At 43.3% G+C, this 18,950-nt stretch overlaps 1 protein-coding gene across 5 annotated transcripts in view; it reads right to left on the reverse strand.

Annotated features, from left to right (window-relative positions):
• Nucleotides 1-18,950, reverse strand: part of LOC139374956 (forkhead box N3) — a 111,583-nt gene continuing 92,633 nt past the window's right edge. For all 5 annotated transcript variants that reach the window (XM_071116233.1, XM_071116234.1, XM_071116236.1 and 2 more), the window contains exons 5-6: nt 6,379-6,487; nt 1-4,720 (exon numbers count right to left, since the gene is read on the reverse strand). In XM_071116233.1, coding sequence (XP_070972334.1) covers nt 4,180-4,720; nt 6,379-6,487 — 650 coding nt within the window. In that variant the 3' untranslated portion in view covers nt 1-4,179. The remainder of the gene's footprint in view (nt 4,721-6,378; nt 6,488-18,950) is intronic.

Consider the following 18,950-nt stretch of genomic DNA (forward strand, 5'->3'; position numbering starts at 1 on the left):
TAACTTTTTGCAATGCGGTTTTCTTTTATTGCAACTGGAAGACAATACAACACAGAAACTTTATGTTAGCTTTTTGTTTTCTTCGGAAAAACAAAACCATTTTTTTTTAAACAAACATACTTTCGTCATAGTAATGGACAAGGTGATATTTACATGAATTGATGAAGTAGTTGGTCTTTGGCAATGTGAATACACGTCAAGGAAATACAGAGCGCACCTACGGAGGTCGGTCTCCATATTAACAGATCAGCTGTAAGGTCATGCCATCAAGACTACATGGTTCAAAAACAGGACACAGAAATGATCGGTAGCATGTTTTTACAGAACACCACCTGCCTGTTATTTACATAGAAACTACATGGTGACTTTTTGGTATTTTGTTTCTTTGTTACCAATAATAGTGGTATAACGAAATTGCTGGCAGTCGTTTCAGCGATTAGCACAACTACGGATCCTTCGAGACCAAATAGTAGCCGATTCTATTGGAATTTGTGCCATAAGTGCCATAAGGTACCATGCAGTTTCCATGATTACAAGGTGAAGTGTACTACAAATAACTTGAAACTGACGATCCACTGCTCTTTCTTCTCCTCCTCCTCCTCCTCCTCCTCCTCAGAAAACCCCTCCAAAACAATAAACTGAAAAATGGCAGTTGAACAGACAGAAACCAAACAAAATATCAACAAAAAACACAATGAAACAAAGAAACACTTTTTTTTGACTCATCAATATATCATTATTTGCCAGGCTAATTTTGACAGTTCATTAATAATAATTCATATTCAATATTTTGAGAACACGTCGTCCTCCTCCGACATTGTGGCACCTGAAGGATTGTGATTGGAGGACGAGTTATTGAGTGACTGTTACCGTCCAAGGAAGGCAGTATTCCTCAAAGGATAACGTAACAAACAATGGGAATAAATCATATCATATATTTATCAGTTGAAGATACATTGATTGACACACGAAAGCAGTCTAGTTGACAGAAGCTCATCACCTCATCTTAATCCAGGGCAAATAAGGACTCCTTCAAATGATACCTTATTTCCCATATAGCGCTCTACTTTTGACCAGAGCCACATTGGGTTAGTTAGCTCTGGGTTAGCTCTGGTCAAGAGTCGTGCACTATGAGATATTGGGTGTTATATTCAACTAATAAATGAAAATCATCCCAATGAGCAATGATCGGTAGCACAAAAAAATTCAAAGTAATGTGGTAAGTTTCAACAAAAATCAGTAGCACATAACGCAGAAAGGGTATCTGATAGAAATGCTACAGCTCACTGGTCATTTTTTGTCTTGACATACAGATCAAATATGTGTGTCCTCTATTTCAGGTAGATAAGGAATTATTACAGGCTTTGGCACTGAACTTAGACAATATCTTTATTTTAATATCTTAGTGCAATCTGGCGAGATAATGTGAACATATGCACTATAGAGTTTGTATTTATCTTGCCATCGTACTGTGCCATTTACTTTGTGTTACTTTCATGTGCAACGAGTCTATGGTAGCCTGCCTAATAATACTGACAACAAGACCTGAAGAGTTGCTAGAGTAGAAATGGCAAAAACACAGCGAGGGACACAAAATAAACCCAAAACAACAACAACATAAAAACACTTACTCGGTTAAACGCGTGTGTCATTGAAAAATGGAAGACCCTGAAATATCAAAGACGGCTAAAACCTTAAAAAAGAAAGAGGTGATGGAAGAACAGGCACAGAGAAGGGGAACAGAAGACTGACACTCACTACCTAACCTCTCTTTTATCACATGGGCTCCAACATTCAGCCATCAGGGAGAACCCATCAGACACAGTGGTCACTATACGGCCATGCTGGAGAGGACAGAGGTACGCTGAAAGTTTGGTGCTTTCAGTCCACAAATAACTGATCTTCATGCCAATAAGTTTTTAAAATGTTGTCTTTTCTAGCATGGCCATCTAGCGACTACATACAAACACTGGGACATTCTGGTTTTGTCAACTATGGATGAAGGGAGTTGCTATCTAGCCCTGTATCCACGGGTGGAGCGAGTTATCCTCATATTGCAGAAAGAGATTTGCCCCACAGACCGTTTTTTTGTCCCTGAACAAGATGTTATTACTGTATTTTTTCAAAGCCCACTGTTAAAACAAAGATGAGTAAGGACGACAGGAAACAAATCATCAAGTCAAAAAGAAAAAGACAAAACAACAGAGAAGGATTCCACACCTATGGGCGCAGAACCTTGAGGCAGAACCTTTTTGTTCGCTAGGATACTTATATGAAAATAATTCATGCTTCATGCTAAATACATTATTTACCTAACATGAACTTTGTCTGAATAGAAAACAGTTTTTTCTCTTTTTCTTTACAGAACCCATGCAACACGATTTGGAAAAATCCTGCTGGCTACATTGCTTCAAAAGAAAATCAAAATCTAGTTTAACTTTTTATACAGTGTTATCCTGACTGGATGAAATTGCTTTATTACGTCATGAGAGTGGGTAAGTAAACACACACAACAGAAAAAAACACAAAAATTAACAACTCTACAGTCATATCATTATTCTTCTCACACAAAATATAATTGGCAGGTTCCATAGCATCATTTCCTTTCCAACCAATGAAGGTATTCAGGTGTTTGTGCCACAGGAAAAATATCACTACATCATGTCACTGGATTATAACTCAATGATTCACGTTGATTGCTTTCATAAAAGGACACAGGCAGTTTTGAGGTTATCTTGACATATTGTCAGTTATTTCCCTCTCCGATAAGCGCTTGCTAGACTATTAGCTTATGGCTTTTAGCGAACTAAATTAGTTTACATTTAGAGAACACCCTGTCAAAAAAACTAAGCCTTTCCTACATCTAACTTGTACCAGTGTCCTTCATCCCACTTACAGTCCTACAGTCAACCATTAAGGTGAAAACATAACTGTCCCCTCCGTATTGGCACGCTAGCTAGCGCTGGTGGCTAAATGTGATTAGCGGTCAGAAGGACAGTTAGCTAAGGAAGTGCTACCATCATCACTGGGCTGACCAAGAGTTTCTCTTTGGCACTGTCCCAACACTGACACACATAAACTGACTACCTAGTGTTACTTCTATGAGCTTGGCTACGCTACTGATGAGTGTCTCTTCTATGGGGTTGGCTAGGCTAATAGTCACTAAAGCTAACAATTTCCCAGAATTTCATGGAACATTTTTTCTGTGGCAGCTTCCTTGCACACAGACAAGACAGAGCTGGCAAACTTGGTTTTATATATATATTTTTTTATAGCCGCCTTTTTAGCACCGGAAGTTCTAAGGCAAATTAGAATGCCATTGTTTTTGAAAGTTTTGTACCCAACACAGGGGATAGTTTGCCAAACAATGTTTATCTGTGGCACTCAGCATATACCTGTGTTACTTCAGTGGAATAGTTAACTAATATAAACATTGCTTTAGCCAGTATAGCATGTGGATTTGTGCTTGGTTATTGTGACGTTTATGTATATGGTCACATCCTATCTGAAATATGCAGCCCGTAGACATCAATGGTTAAGATCTGACCCTGAATACTAACTTTATTTCATTTGAATGATGTATATCACTGTAAAAACAAAATAGTCCGTGATAAGCACCTCATAATAACGTTTTACCTGTAAATTCTACTGAAGTAACAAGTTATGAGCCTGTAGAAATGGACTTAGTGTTAGCTGCATCTGATGAGACTGTAAAGGGCAATAGCTGCAGATTGGGCACATTTTTGACATTAACAAGGTGATCTCCTATTCCACACATCCAAGCCAATCCACGATGGGGCAGTTTTTCAAAAAGCTATTTTTTTTTCTCTCTCGCTCACTTTACTTTCAGCCAACGGAAACCTGCGAACTTAGCTGAATATCAGAAAAAGGTTCATCTATGGCTTTAATCTCCTTTAAACAAATAAAAAATAATTAAAACAAATGTAAAGAAAAGAAAATCAACCCTATAAACAGTAACTTTAAATACAGGAAAACAAAGTGATTGTTTTTTTATATTGCCACAAATCATTCAGAATTCACCTGATATCCTGAAAAAAAGAAAGCATACATTTCTATATTAAAAGTGATGTTTTGTATTTCCGTTCTCTCTCGCTCTCCTTTTTTTTTCTTTGAAAATCTTCACTCTCTCAGCTAAGTCTCTCTTTCAAGTCTCATGGGTCAGTTTTTCGTGGGTTCTTTCTGCTCTTTCTGGCCCTTGGCGGTTCTGTTAGTGATATTGTTCAAGCAGGCGCGGACGCCCGCCAGGTGGAGCAGCGAACCCGCTGCCTCCTTCATCTCCTCGTCATCGCTCTCCGGCGGCTTTTCCGTGCGCCGTTTTTTCAGAGGGAGCGTATCACTAGCCACACCCATCCGCTGCTTGGCTTTCAGGAAGTGATGCCGCTTCTTGTTGTGCTGCTGGCTGGAAAGGGCGGAGTCTATCGTGTCTATGGGCCAATCACGTGGCTCTTCCTTCTTGATCTCCAGCTGAATCTTGCTCTTGTCATCTTCATCATCCTCGTCGTCGAAGTCTGAATCGTTGGCGACATCCCGGGCGACGGGGCCGTTGCTGCGGAGACTGGAGTCGCTAGTGTAGTCGCTGCCGTCATCCGATTGGTTGGTGCTGTAAGTGTGGTCCTCCTTGGGGTCGCTGCTGACCAACGGGGAGTCGCAGGCGGGATGGCTGATGCTATGCTTCCGACAGCCTCCGGACAGCACAGATCTGGAGAGAGACAGAGACAGAGATGAAATGCACATAAATACATGCACACAGTATGTACACACACATACACTGAAGCCGACCGTAGACATGACAGATACACTGATGTCAACATTAGACACACTTCACAGCTCCCTGCGTTTGACTTATGTTGGTAGCATGTTTACACACACACACACAGACACACAGACACACAGACACACAGACACACGCTTCAGTGAGTACATCAGACACACAGAGCAATGCTAGCTGTGACCGCTAATCAGCGAGTCATCAGCTAATTCAATTAGACTGGGCTCATCTCCGAGTGGCCACTTCAGAGACCGGAGTACAGAGCTAAAGAGCTAACGCTACGTGGATGATTATTCTAATGGATTTAACCCTATACTCTGCCATCAGGTAGATGTGAGAATCTTGTAATGCAAAGTCACTCTATTTGCTATGCATTTTTGGAACAGCTGTGAATTCAAAATAAAAACCTGTGACAAATCAATCACCGTCTCGGGATTAATGAAGTAACATTCGATTTGAGTCGATTCACTTTAATTCAATTCAATTCAGTGGTGTAGCTGGCTGATAGCACTACATATCCTACATTGGTGATCATCATAATGTCATGTCACCTTGTTGGTGTCATAACAACTTTATGAAGTGTTATAACTATTGTATGTGTACTGTGTGCTATTGATCCGAGGGGGGTTAACAGGGAAGGGGTGTCATTAGTTATTATAAAAGTTATCACACTATTTTTTATTTAGGCTATTCCGTTCTTTCCTATAAAAGGAATAGGTATGTTGTAAATGAACTAAAACTTCAACAAAAGTGAACGATCCCTTGAAGCTTTTCCATCCTCCTATAGCTATTACAGCCCAACCAGCTAAGTTAAGTCAAAGATGTTCCCTCCGTCACTCTGCATCATGTCATGCAGCTTCCCAACTAACTCTGGCAAGTGTGCATGTCGTTAAAAGCCCAGCTCGGAGTGTCTCCGTCCATCCTGGCTGCACTGTGCATTTAAACCTCATGAATTATAGGAGGAGCACAGCAGTCTAAGACAAATCCTACCTATTATTCATGTCAGTCAGTCACTCACTCACCCTCTCTCTCTCTGCTCTGACTGAGTGTGTTCGTCTGTGTGCCTGCGTGAGAGACACAAAGAACGGATTGGTGAAAGGCACCTGTTTTATGTGTGGATTCTGCCTCTCTGTGTGTTTATACGACGTCAAACTACAGTTTTTCAAATCAAATTGTATCGGTCACATACACATATTTAACAGATGCTATTGCGGGTGTAGCGAAATGCTGAGCTATAATGTTATCGTTTGTGTGCAGCTGTCAGTTGTGTCCCTACCTACCACTTATCCCAGAATACAGTTTGATCTATAACACCGAGCGAGACAGAGCTCAGCTGGAATCACTGTGTTTCCACGTGAGGCTGTCACTGCCTCAGGCCAGAACATTCCGTGTGTGAGAGTGTATAATAGCATACGAGCATGTGTGTGTCCTGTCTGAACATGCAGCTTTCACCCCTCCTAAATGTCTGTCCCTAACGCTTCCACGCCATCCCTTGCATGACTGTGTGTGTGTGTGTGTGACTGTGTGCACAGACCTGTGTGAGTGTGTGTGCATATATGTGTGTCTCTCTCTATGGCAGGTATACCAACCTGACTGCGGCTGTCCTGCTCTCTAAGGGGTTGATGGGCAGTGGTCGTATTCCTGGGTAAAGGCCCTGACTCATCATCCTGGCTCCGTTCCGGATCACTCCCTGAGGGACTAAAGATAAAGAGGAGAGAGAGGGTCAGTAACACACACACACACACATAAACACATGCAGTGCATTCGGAAAGTATTCAGACCCCTTGACTTTTTTCACATTTTGTTATGTTACAGCCTTATTCTAAAATCTACACACGATACCCTATAATGATGAAGCGAAAACAGGTTTTTAGACAAATAAATAAAGGACAACCATCTCTGCAGCGCTCCACCGATCGGGCCTTAATGGTAGAGTGGCCAGACGGAAGCCACTCCTTAGTAACAGGCACATGACAGCCCGCTTGGAGTTTGCCAAAAGGCACCTAAAGACTCAAACAAGATTCTCTGGTCTGCTGAAACCAAAATGTATATCTTTGGCCTGAATGCCAAGCGTCACGTCTGGAGGAAACCTGGCACCATCCCTACAGTGAATCATGGTGGTGGCAACATCATGCCGTGGGGATGTTTTTCATCGACAGAGACTGTGAGAGTAGTCAGGATTAAGGGGAAAGATGAATGGAGCAAAGTACAGAGAGATCCTTGATGAAAACCTGCTCCAGAGGGCGCTCAGGACCTCAGACTGGGGCACACAGCCAAGATAACGCAGGAGTGGCTTCAGGACAAGGCTCTGAATGTCCTTGAGTGGCCCAGCCAGAGCCCCGAATTGAACCAATCGAACATCTCTGGAGCGACCTGAAAATAGTTGTGCAGTGACGCTCCCCATCCAACCGGACAGAGCTTGAGAGGATCTGCAAAGAGGAAGGGGAAAAAGTCCCCAAATACAGGTGTGCCAAGCTTGTAGTGTCATACCCAAGAATACTTGAGGCTGTAATCGCTGCCAAAGGTGCTTAAACAAAGTACTGAGTAAAGTGTGTGAATACTTAAGTAAATATCATATTTCAGTTTTTTTTTTTTTTTTTTTTTTGCAAAAAATTCTAAAAATCTGTTTTTGCTTTGTCATCATGGGATATTGTGTGTAGATTGATGAGTGGGAAAAAACGATTTAATACATTTTAGATTAAGGCTGTAACGTAACAAGATGCAGAAAAAGTCAAGGGGTCTGAATACTTTCCAAATGCAGCGTACGTATGAGCTGGTTAAAGACGTCATGTACCAAATACCTGGGGGTGGTGATTGACGATAAGCTGCAGTGGAAGGAGAACACCTCTGTGGTTTAAAAAAAAAAGGCTCAACAAAAGCTACTCCTTTTAAGGAAGCTCAGATCCTTTGATGTCTGCTGAAAAAATGCTCCAACGGGTAACATCACTGAGGTGGATGCAAACAGGCTAAACTAAATCAACAAGAAGGCTGGATCTCCCATCGGCACCCACTAGGACAAACTAGACCCTGTCCTGGATAAGCGGACCTCGGGAGTATAGAGGCCAACACTAGCCAACCCCTCCACAGTATCAGCCTGGAACATCGCAGCGCGATGGCAGACAGATTTATTTTACCCAGATCCAAAACAGAACGTTTATGCAGATCCTTTTTACCATGTGCTATGAGGCTTTTAAACACGAACACTTCGTTTTTTTTATCAAATCAAATGTTATTGGTAACATACAGATGGCTAGCAGATGTTAACACGAGTGTAGTGAAAAGCTTGTGCTTCTAGTTTCCGACAGTGCAGTAATATCTAACAAGTAATCTAACAATTCCCCGACAACTACCTAATACACACAAATCTAAAGGGGTGAATGAGAATATGTACATATAAATGGATGAGGGATGGCCCGAGCAGCATAGGCAAGGTGTAATAGATGATATAAAATACAGTATATACATAGGGTATGAGTTATGTAAGACATGTAAACATTATTGAAGTGGAATTATTTAAAGTGTCATTGTTCCATTTATTAAAGTGGCCAGTGATTGGGTCTCAGTGTAGGCAGCAGCCTCTCTGAGTTAGTGATTGCTGATTAGCAGTCTGATGATGGCCTTGAGATGGAAGCTGTTTTTCAGTCTCTCAGTCCCAGCTTTAATGCACCTGTACTGACCTCACCTTCTGGATGGTAGAGGTGTGAACAGGCAGTGGCTCGGGTGGTTGTTGTCTTTGATGATCTTTTTGGCCTTCCTATGACATCGGGTGCTGTAGGTGTCATGGAGGTCATGGAGAGCCTTCTGGTTGAGGTCGGTGCAGTTGCCGTACCAGGCTGTGATACAGCCCAACAGGATGCTCTCAATTGTGCATCTGTAAAAGTATGTTAGAATTTTGGGTGACAAGCCAAATTTCTTCAACCTCCTGAGGCGCTGTTGCTCCTTCTTCACCACACTGTCTGTGTGGGTGGACCATTTCAGCTTGTCTGTGATGTGTACGCAGTGGAACTTAAAACTTTCCACCTTCTCCACTGCTGTCCCTTCGATGTGGATAGGGGGTTGCTCCCTCTGCTGTTTCCTGAAGTCCACAATCATCTCCTTTGTTTTGTTGACGTTGAGTGAGAGGTTGTTTTCCTGACACCACACTCCGAGTTGCCTCACCTCCTCCCTGTAGGCTGTCTCGTCGTTGTTGGTAATCAAGCCCACTACTGTTGTGTCGTCTGCAAACTTGATGATTGAGTTGGAAGCATGCATGGCCACGCAGTCATGGGTGAAAAGGGAGTACAGGAGGGTCTGACCACACACCCTTGTGGCGCCCCAGTGTTGAGGGTCAGTGAAGTGATGATGTTGTTTCCTACCTTCACCACCTGGGGACGGCCCGTCAGAAAGTCCAGGACCCAATTGCACAGGGCAAGGTTAAGACCCAGGGCCTCCAGCTTGATGATGAGCTTAGAGTGTACTATGGTGTTGGATGCTGAGCTGTAGTCAATTAACAGCATTTTTAGGTTTAGGTAGCCTTGTTATCAAATATGCTTTGATAAAATCCCCAGCTACAATAAATGCAGCGTAGGGATATATGGTTTCCAGTTTCCAGAGTCCAGTGGAGTTCCTCGAGGGCCGCCGTGGTGTCTGCTTGAGAGGGAATGTACATAGCTGTAACGATAACAAGCAATTCTAGGTCGGGTGAGCAGAAGGACTTGAGTTCCTGTCTGTTGTTATGATTACTCCATGAGTCATTAATCATAAAGCATACACACCCGCCCTTCCTCTTCCCAGAGAGGTGTTTATCTCTGTCAACGCAATGCATGGAGAAGCCCGGTGGCTGGACCGATCCCGACAACATATCCCAAGAGAGCCATGTTTCCGTGAAACAGAGAATGTTACAATCTCTGATGTCTCTCTGGAAGGCAACCCTTGCTCGAAATTCATCTACCTTGTTGTCAAGAGACTGGACATTGGCGAGTAGTATACTCGGGAGCGGTGGGCGATGTGCACGTCTACGGAGCCTGACCAGGAGGCCACTCCTTCTGCGGCGCCGTTGTTTTGAGTCGGCTTCTGAGATCCATTGTCCTGGGTGGTGGTTCAAACAGAGGATCCGCTTCGGGAAAGTCGTATTCCTGGTCGTAATGTTGGTACGTTGACGTCGCTCTTATATCCAATAGTTCTTCCCGGCTGTATGTATTAAGACTTAAGATTTCCTGGGGTAGCCATTTTTTTAGATGATGATGCTGCTTTTCGTGTCTGTGTGTCCTTGTTCTGATTTCTTATGGTGTATTTATTGGTAATGTATGTATTGGCTGGTGCAATACAAATGTCCCCTCTGTTGGATTAATAAAGTACTCTTATTTTATGACACAGTTCACACGTAGAAACTCCAAATGACAAATAAACCAAGCAGATTGCCGATCATGTGAACGAAAAGAAACAAAATGTCATCATCAACAGAGGGAAGGAGGGATATGGATGATAGAAAAGAGAGGGAGGAAGGAAAATGATTCACTGCAAAGCAGCCAACTCAGAGATCCAGACAATCCAGGCCCAGACAATGCTATACCATGACCGTGCAGCATGACCATGACCGTGCAGCATGACCATGACCGTGCAGCAGCTTAGCAGAGCTGTAGTGCTGCAGTCTACCCAGCACATATTGGCCAGCAGCGACATGAGATCGAATCCCACCCAATACATTTTCTGACTTTCTCCCAACTACATCGACACCCCTGTATCTACCTACCGTCGATAGTGTCTAAATAAAAGAGACCATCCAAAGGAGGACAACTCTACTACACATTGTACTGTAGCTCAGAGTGAAAGGTACAGGGAAACATGCACACTCGATTCTCCTTGGCCCAGGCCCTCCCTCCATCTATAGAAGGCTTTATTAAGTTTGGTCAGAGACGGAGACGGCTTGTAAACACACAGAACACCATGGAGAGAGAGAGAGAGAGAGAGGCGGGATAAAGAGAGAGACAGATTGTAAACAGAGAGAAGAAGGATGTGGGACAGTGCGTTTCTTTCTTTCCCAGGCACATTCCAATAACCACATAGTCAACCCAGTGGAAAGATATGACTGGACAACAAACTAAAAGAGAGAGAGAAAGGAAGGACAGCTGAACATGATCAGAGAGTGGCTATCTAGCACATTCCCTCACACACTGCTTCAATTAGTTAGACCTGAGTAAGACCCCTGTCAAGACTCCTCAAAACACACATGCGCACACAGAGCCCGACAGAATGCTATTGAAAGATGAAAGGAGGGGGTTCAATTGACAGTTAAACCATCATGACCGGGTCGGGTCAATCGCGTCTCAGCAAATCACAGTCCTCAATGTCTGGGTATTTGGACATCCATTCACCTCTGTCGTAACACGTTACATTTAAGAGCCATGTTGGTCAACAGATCCAGATCTCTGTGGGTATTCCTCTATGAACCAGACACTTTATGGATTAGATGAGATTAGAATCTTTGGATTATTATCTTTTGTTTTGAATGATAATTTGAGTACAATAATGAGGGCACAGTGATGACGAGGCAGACGGCGAAATTGGGGACAGCTAGGGCATTGACAGGCACACCTGCCAGTCTCTGACGGACGGTTGGCCAGCGACACGACAGCGTTGGTGTACGTGAGACACAACCTCCCCGCAATGGGGAAAAAGAAAGATGGAGGGATGAACTAATCTAAAGCAGATGGCAGACTGTAGAGAGAGAGAAACAAAATTAAAGCGCGAGAGAGGGGGAAGAAAAGAGGGGGGGGAAATATTATCAGTTTAGAATTATGCTCACCTTCCTGCCCATTAAGCAAGCAAGTCAGAATTGTTGTCTTGGCAACCCCCTCTCCCCGAACTGCCAAGACAACCGTATACAACTACGGTTGCTATAGTGACCGTTGCTAAGCTAGCTAACCAACCAGAAGAAGGCTAAATAGAACAGCTGGGTTGAAAATGCCCTCTTTTCTCTTTTATCTCCCACCACTCGAAAAGAGAGGGGCACAAGGGGTGCCCTCAGACAGGGGGTACCCTGACCCCATGCCTCAACACACACACACACACACACTGCCCATCTATCGTAGTGATAGGATGTGAAGTGACAGAGAGACGCGGAGAGGGAAGGGCATTAGTGTGGTTGGGCTAGCAGGGTGAAAGGCTAGTGGGAGATCTCCTTTGTAGTTCCATTGTAGCTGGGTCCATGTTACACAATGGGGCAGTCCATTCACACACTGATGGGCCAAAGACCTTTATAGAGAAAGTATCTAAGCCCGAGAGCATCTAAGCCCGGATACAAGAATGACTGGAGCGTCAAATCGAATGGTAGAGAGTAGTATCAAGTCGTAGAGTTTCAAAGAGTATCAGACCTGTGTTATGGGTATTACTGAGTGTCTGTGTGCATACATTGTCTAGGCTTCTAAAACTTAACCTCTCAACAACTCAATCTGTTTCTACATCTCCTACATCCAGCACTCTCGTTCAACCCATCTCAATTTCTCACTCCATCTCTAATCATCTCTCTCTGTGTCCCAACTGGCACCCTATTCCCTATATAGTGCACTACTTTTGACCAAAGATCCATGGGCCCTCGTCAAAAGTCATGTGCCAAATAGGGAATCGGTTGCGATTTGGGAGACAGACTTTGTGTTATGCCTGCAGTCGGCTCTCTACTTCCATTCTGATGGTGGATGGATTTCCTTATGTGGGTAAACACTGAAGCTCTCAGCGAGGCCAGATGTCAAAGGCCAATCTGAGACCCAGGGACATTGGCAGACAGCTCCTAATCAGATCCATACACACTCACTGGAATGGAATACTGCTCTGAACTTTGACCTCACGATCAATGCAGCGCACTCGATGCTTCCCCTCCATGACAGACAGAGGAGTGTAGAAATAGAGCTGGTAGACTGGACAATCCTGACAGGTCTAACTGACTGACTAACATATGTTACGGACTCTTACCACTAGGGGGAGAGCCTGATTATAGGGTAATCTGAGCCTCGATCTGTGATGGAAGGTAATTTCACCTTCAGTGCCATTGGGTATGGTGGGAGATGCTTTATATGACTGGTTACTGTGGTTACACCCGACAACCCTCAGTTCACACCATAGACTTCAATGTAACATACATTGACCTTCAGCTTTCGCGTCCTTCCTCTATACAAGACTGGAGCTTCCACCAGCACGGGAATTCTCTATTTTATCTAACCTTTGTATTCCTATTTTGACCAAGTGAACACATTCTATTTACAAGAAAAGAATGGAGATGAAGGGGAAGAGTTGCAGGAGAGAGGAACGGTATATTCATAATTGTACATTTGACTGTTGTCTGGGTACAGTAATGTCAATGCACTGACCTATAGACCGTCATCGTGAGGACCTGGGCCTCATTCACGTCAAGAATACCCCGACAACGACCAGTACAACAACAGAGTCCGGCAGCGTCCCACACTCTTTCACAGACCTTTAGGGTAGGCAGTAGAGGAGGCACCTTCCCTAGTACCTAACACAATACAGTCAATACAGACTCGCCTCGTGCCTTACACCCAGAAATCGCAGATTATTCATAGAAACAAACTGCTGACTGGCCTTGTATTGAAAAGCCCTGTCTCTGTCCTTTAGAATGTCTCTATCTATTGGTATGGAGGAGAGAGAGACAAGGAGAGGGAAAAGGAGAGGAGCTGGTCCAGGCAGGGGAGTGCTGTGGGTCTTTGTGTCAACACAATAACCTGGATGGAGTGAGAGAGTAAATACAGAGAGAGGGACGGAGGGGTGGAGGGAGAGATAGAGGGCTGGAGGACTTTGTAAACTGTGGTCTATGCTACGCTCCAGTTGGTCTTTACATCAAGGGAGGACGATTTTTTACTCACAAAGACAAGCAGTGGCAAACACAGACAGAGCAGACAGACAGACAGACAGACAGACAGGCAGTCAGGCACTTTCATAGGAAGAGAATTGGCTTCCTAGGTAAAGCAAACAAACGCTCACGTGAACAGAATGCATAGACAGACACATTAACCATTAGAACCATTTCCTGCAGTCAAATGACCAAATCTCCCTCTAGAGGCCTAGAGGGTGGAATGTTATTAATATTTTTCACAATTTTTTTTTTTTTTTTACCTCAATTTCACTGCAACTCCCGTACGGACTCAGGAAAGGCGAAGGCCAAGAGCCTCTGTCCTCTGAAACACAACCCAGCCAAGACACAATGCCCACTAAACCCAGAAGCCAGCCGCACCAATGTGTCAGTGGAAACACCGTACACCTGGCGACCATGCCAGCCCGTGCCACTGGAGTCGCTGGTGCGCGATGGGACAAGGACATCCAAACCCTCCCGTAACCAGGATGGCGCTGAGCCAATTGTGCACCGGCCCATGGGTCTCCCGGTCGCGGCCGGCATGCGACAGAGCCTGGACTCGAACCCAGAATCTCTAGTGGCACTGCCTTAGACCACTGCGCCCTGGGGTTTCCATGTCAACCGGTTTTGTTATATTTCAGTCTTCTGTGATATATGTAAAGTGTAATATTGGGATGCAAACTCAAAAAGAATAGACATGAATAAAGAAAGATGTTGTCTGGAAGCCTGTTAAGTTATTTCATCTTAGTACATCACACAAAAGCACTTCCTTGAAGAACACAGCGACTCTCTGGAGCACACACACACACACACACAAACAAACAGCTTTAATATCGCATTTCACTGCTCGGGCCGATTAGGGGGAGAAACATGATGATTCTTTAATGGTTACCGAGTGAACATCACAAATACAAAATTAACAGAATAGTCTTTAATTCATTGGAGGTTTGACTAAATGTATCATTCCTTCTCCAATTCCCCTGATCCTTACTTTAGGTAAGGCTTCTGAAGAGGAGTGCTCAAGCTATTTTTCCTAACCAACACATGGTGAATTTGGGGGACGGTCAAAGTGGGACTCGAATCTGCAATCTTTCTATACCAAAGCCATTTATATATATATATATATATATATATACACACACACACACACACACACACACCTCTCATCCAGGAAAAAGGAGAATATATTTGTGGGAGCAGCAGACAGATTCAGACATGTAGATCTTGAAGCGTTCAAAATAGGCCATCCATGTTGTTGCCAGGTAACAGAGTGTGTTTATCACTAATGGAATGGCTTCTCCTGGGTCAGAGCAGGGATGTGTATAGTCCCAGTGTTTGTGTGTGTGTGTGTGTGTGTGTGTGTGTGTGTTCACAAATTATACAGTCAAACACAGTGTGCTCAGAGACATTGTGGTCAGGAATCAGGGTGTTTGGGGTCAGAGTAAAGAGGTTGTAGAGGACGTTGTGGTTGATACACATGACCTGGCTCTCCTCTGCTCTGCTCTCTACTCTCCTCTCCCTCCTCTCCCCTCCTCCCTTCCCCCTCCTGATTACAGAAGCATCCCAAATACTCCATCCAGACTGACTTGAGGTGCAGACACCTCTCCTCTCCCTCCAATTTATCTTTCTCCCCCCCCCCCCCCCCCCCCCAAGTGATGATAAACTGTTTGAGTTGTTCTATTATTCACTAAGTGTTACAACCCGGCTTCCAGCTAACAAGGCGACATCTGACTGGAGCTGCCTTTTAGCGCTGTGTTCAAGAGAATAAAATTAGCAACACTTCACATTAAAGGCACACCAACAGCTCTCCACACAGGCAGCCTTCTAAGAGCTACATTCAGGAACACCACACATATTCAACAGAATAAACACACACACAGTCACTCAGAACTACTACAGTCACTGACACACACACACACACACACACACACACACACACACACACACACACACACACACACACACACACACACAGAGAGAGAGAGAGATAGAGACACAGACAGACAGACGAAACATGTGTTTCCCATGCCAGTAAAGCCCTTTGAATTGAGAGAGAGAGATAGAGACATATGTATGGGTAAACCACTTCTCCAATCTTATCCAATCTTTTTGGCCCTATAACAAAGAACAAACAGCAAAAACATATACATGATCAAATGATAAAACATAGAGACAACAAATTCCAATTGGCTATACTTAAACTCTTTAACATCATCCTTAGCTCTGGCATCTTCCCCTATATTTGGAAGCAAGGACTGATCACCCTAATCCACAAAAGTAGAGACAAATTTGACCCCAATAACTACCGTGTGATATGCGTCAACAGCAATCTTGGGAAAATCCTCTGCATTATCATTAACAGCAAACTCGTTCATTTCCTCAGTGAAAACAATGTACTGAGCAAATGTCAAATTGGCTTTTTACCAAATCACCAAGTATTCGCCCTGCACACCCTAATTGATAAACAAACAATCCAAATCAAGGCAAAGTCTTCATGCTTTGTTGATTTCCCAAAATAATTTTACTAAATTTGGCATAAGGGTCTGCTATGCAAATTGATGGAAAGTGGTGTTAGGGGGAAAAATCTACAACATTATAAAATCCATGTACACAAACATGGAAGTGTGCGGTTAAATTTGGCAAAAAGCACACATTTATTCCACAGGGCCGTGGGGTGAGACAGGGATGCAGCTTAAGCCCCACACTCTTCAACATATATACAGTGCCTTGCGAAAGTATTCGTCCCCCTTGAACTTTGCGACCTTTTGCCACATTTCAAGCTTCAAACATAAAGATATAAAACTGTATTTTTTTGTGAAGAATCAACAACAAGTGGGACACAATCATGAAGTGGAACGACATTTATTGGATATTTCAAACTTTTTTAACAAATCAAAAACTGAAACATTGGGAGTGCAAAATGATTCAGCCCCTTTACTTTCAGTGCAGCAAACTCTCTACAGAAGTTCAGTGAGGATCTCTGAATGATCCAATGTTGACCTAAATGACTAATGATGATAAATACAATCCACCTGTGTGTAATCAAGTCTCCGTATAAATGCACCTGCACTGTGATAGTCTCAGAGGTCTGTTAAAAGCGCAGAGAGCATCATGAAGAACAAGGAACACACCAGGCAGGTCCGAGATACTGTTGTGAAGAAGTTTAAAGCCGGATTTGGATACAAAAATATTTCCCAAGCTTTAAACATCCCAAGGAGCACTGTGCAAGCGATAATATTGAAATGGAAGGAGTATCAGACCACTGCAAATCTACCAAGACCTGGCCGTCCCTCTAAACTTTCAGCTCATACAAGGAGAAGACTGATCAGAGATGCAGCCAAGAGGCCCATGATCACTCTGGATGAACTGCAGAGATCTACAGCTGAGGTGGGAGACTCTGTCCATAGGACAACAATCAGTCGTATATTGCACAAATCTGGCCTTTATGGAAGAGTGGCAAGAAGAAATCCATTTCGTAAAGATATCCATAAAAAGTGTTGTTTAAAGTTTGCCACAAGCCACCTGGGAGACACACCAAACATGTGGAAGAAGGTGCTCTGGTCAGATGAAACCAAAATTGAACTTTTTGGCAACAATGCAAGACATTATGTTTGGCGTAAAAGCAACACAGCTCATCACCCTGAACACACCATCCCCACTGTCAAACATGGTGGTGGTAGCATCATGGTTTGGGCCTGCTTTTCTTCAGCAGGGACAGGGAAGATGGTTAAAATTGATGGGAAGATGGATGGAGCCAAATACAGGACCATTCTGGAAGAAAACCTGATGGAGTCTGCAAAAGACCTGAGACTGGGACGGAGATTTGTCTTCCAACAAGACAATGATCCAAAACATAAAGCAAAATCTACAATGGAATGGTTCAAAAATAAACATATCCAGGTGTTAGAATGGCCAAGTCAAAGTCCAGACCTGAATCCAATCGAGAATCTGTGGAAAGAACTGAAAACTGCTGTTCACAAATGCTCTCCATCCAACCTCACTGAGCTCGAGCTGTTTTGCAAGGAGGAATGGGAAAAATGCCAGTCTCTCGATGTGCAAAACTGATAGAGACATACCCCAAGCGACTTACAGCTGTAATCGCAGCAAAAGGTGGCGCTACAAAGTATTAACTTAAGGGGGCTGAATAATTTTGCACGGCCAATTTTTCAGTTTTTGATTTGTTAAAAAAGTTTGAAATATCCAATAAATGTCGTTCCACTTCATGATTGTGTCCCACTTGTTGTTGATTCTTCACAAAAAAATACAGTTTTATATCTTTATGTTTGAAGCCTGAAATGTGGCAAAAGGTCGCAAAGTTCAAGGGGGCCGAATACTTTCGCAAGGCACTGTATACACAGTTGAGGTCAGAAGTTTACATACATTTAGGTTGGAGTCATTAAAACTAGTTTTTCAGCCACTCCACAAATTTCTAGTTAACAAACTATAGTTTTAGCATGTTGGTTAGGACATCTAGTCATTTTTCTAACAATTGTTTACAGACAGATTATTTCACTTATAATTCACTGTATCACAATTCCAGTGGGTTAGAAGTTTACATACAATAAGTTGAATGTGCCTTTAAACAGCTTATCAAGGAATTGGCGAGGGCACTAAAACAGTCTGCAGCACCCAGCCTCACCCTACTAGAATCTGAAGTCAAATGTCTACTGTTTGCTGATGATCTGGTTCTTCTGTCCCCAACCAAGGAGGGCCTACAGCAGCACCTAGATCTTCTGCACAGATTCTGTCAGACCTGGGCCCTGACAGTAAATCTCAGTAAGACCAAAATAATGGTGTTACAAAAAAAGGTCCAGTTGCCAGGAACACAAATACAAATTCCATCTATTCACCATTGCCCTAGAGCACACAAAACACTATACATACCTCGGCCTAAACATCAGCGCCACAGGTAACTTCCACAAAGCTGCGAACGAGCTGAGAGACAAGGCAAGAAAGGCCTTCTATGCTATCAAAAGGAACATCAAATTCAACATACCAATTAGGATCTGGCAAAAAATACTTGAATCAGTTATAGAACCCATTGCCCTTTATGGTTGTGAGGTCTGGGATCTGCTCACTAACCAAGAATTCGCAAAATGGGACAAACACCAATTTGAGACTGCATGCAGAATTCTGCAAAAATATCCTGTGTACAACGTAAAACACCAAATAATGCATGCAGAGCAGAATTAGGCCGATACCCGCTAATTATCAAAATCCAGAAAAGAGACATTCAATTCTACAACAACCTAAAATGAAGCGATTACCAAACCTTCCATAACAAAGCCATCACCTACAGAGAGATGAACCTGGAGAAGA

This window comes from Oncorhynchus clarkii, chromosome 19 (assembly GCF_045791955.1).
Source record: "Oncorhynchus clarkii lewisi isolate Uvic-CL-2024 chromosome 19, UVic_Ocla_1.0, whole genome shotgun sequence".
NCBI lineage: Eukaryota > Metazoa > Chordata > Actinopteri > Salmoniformes > Salmonidae > Oncorhynchus > Oncorhynchus clarkii.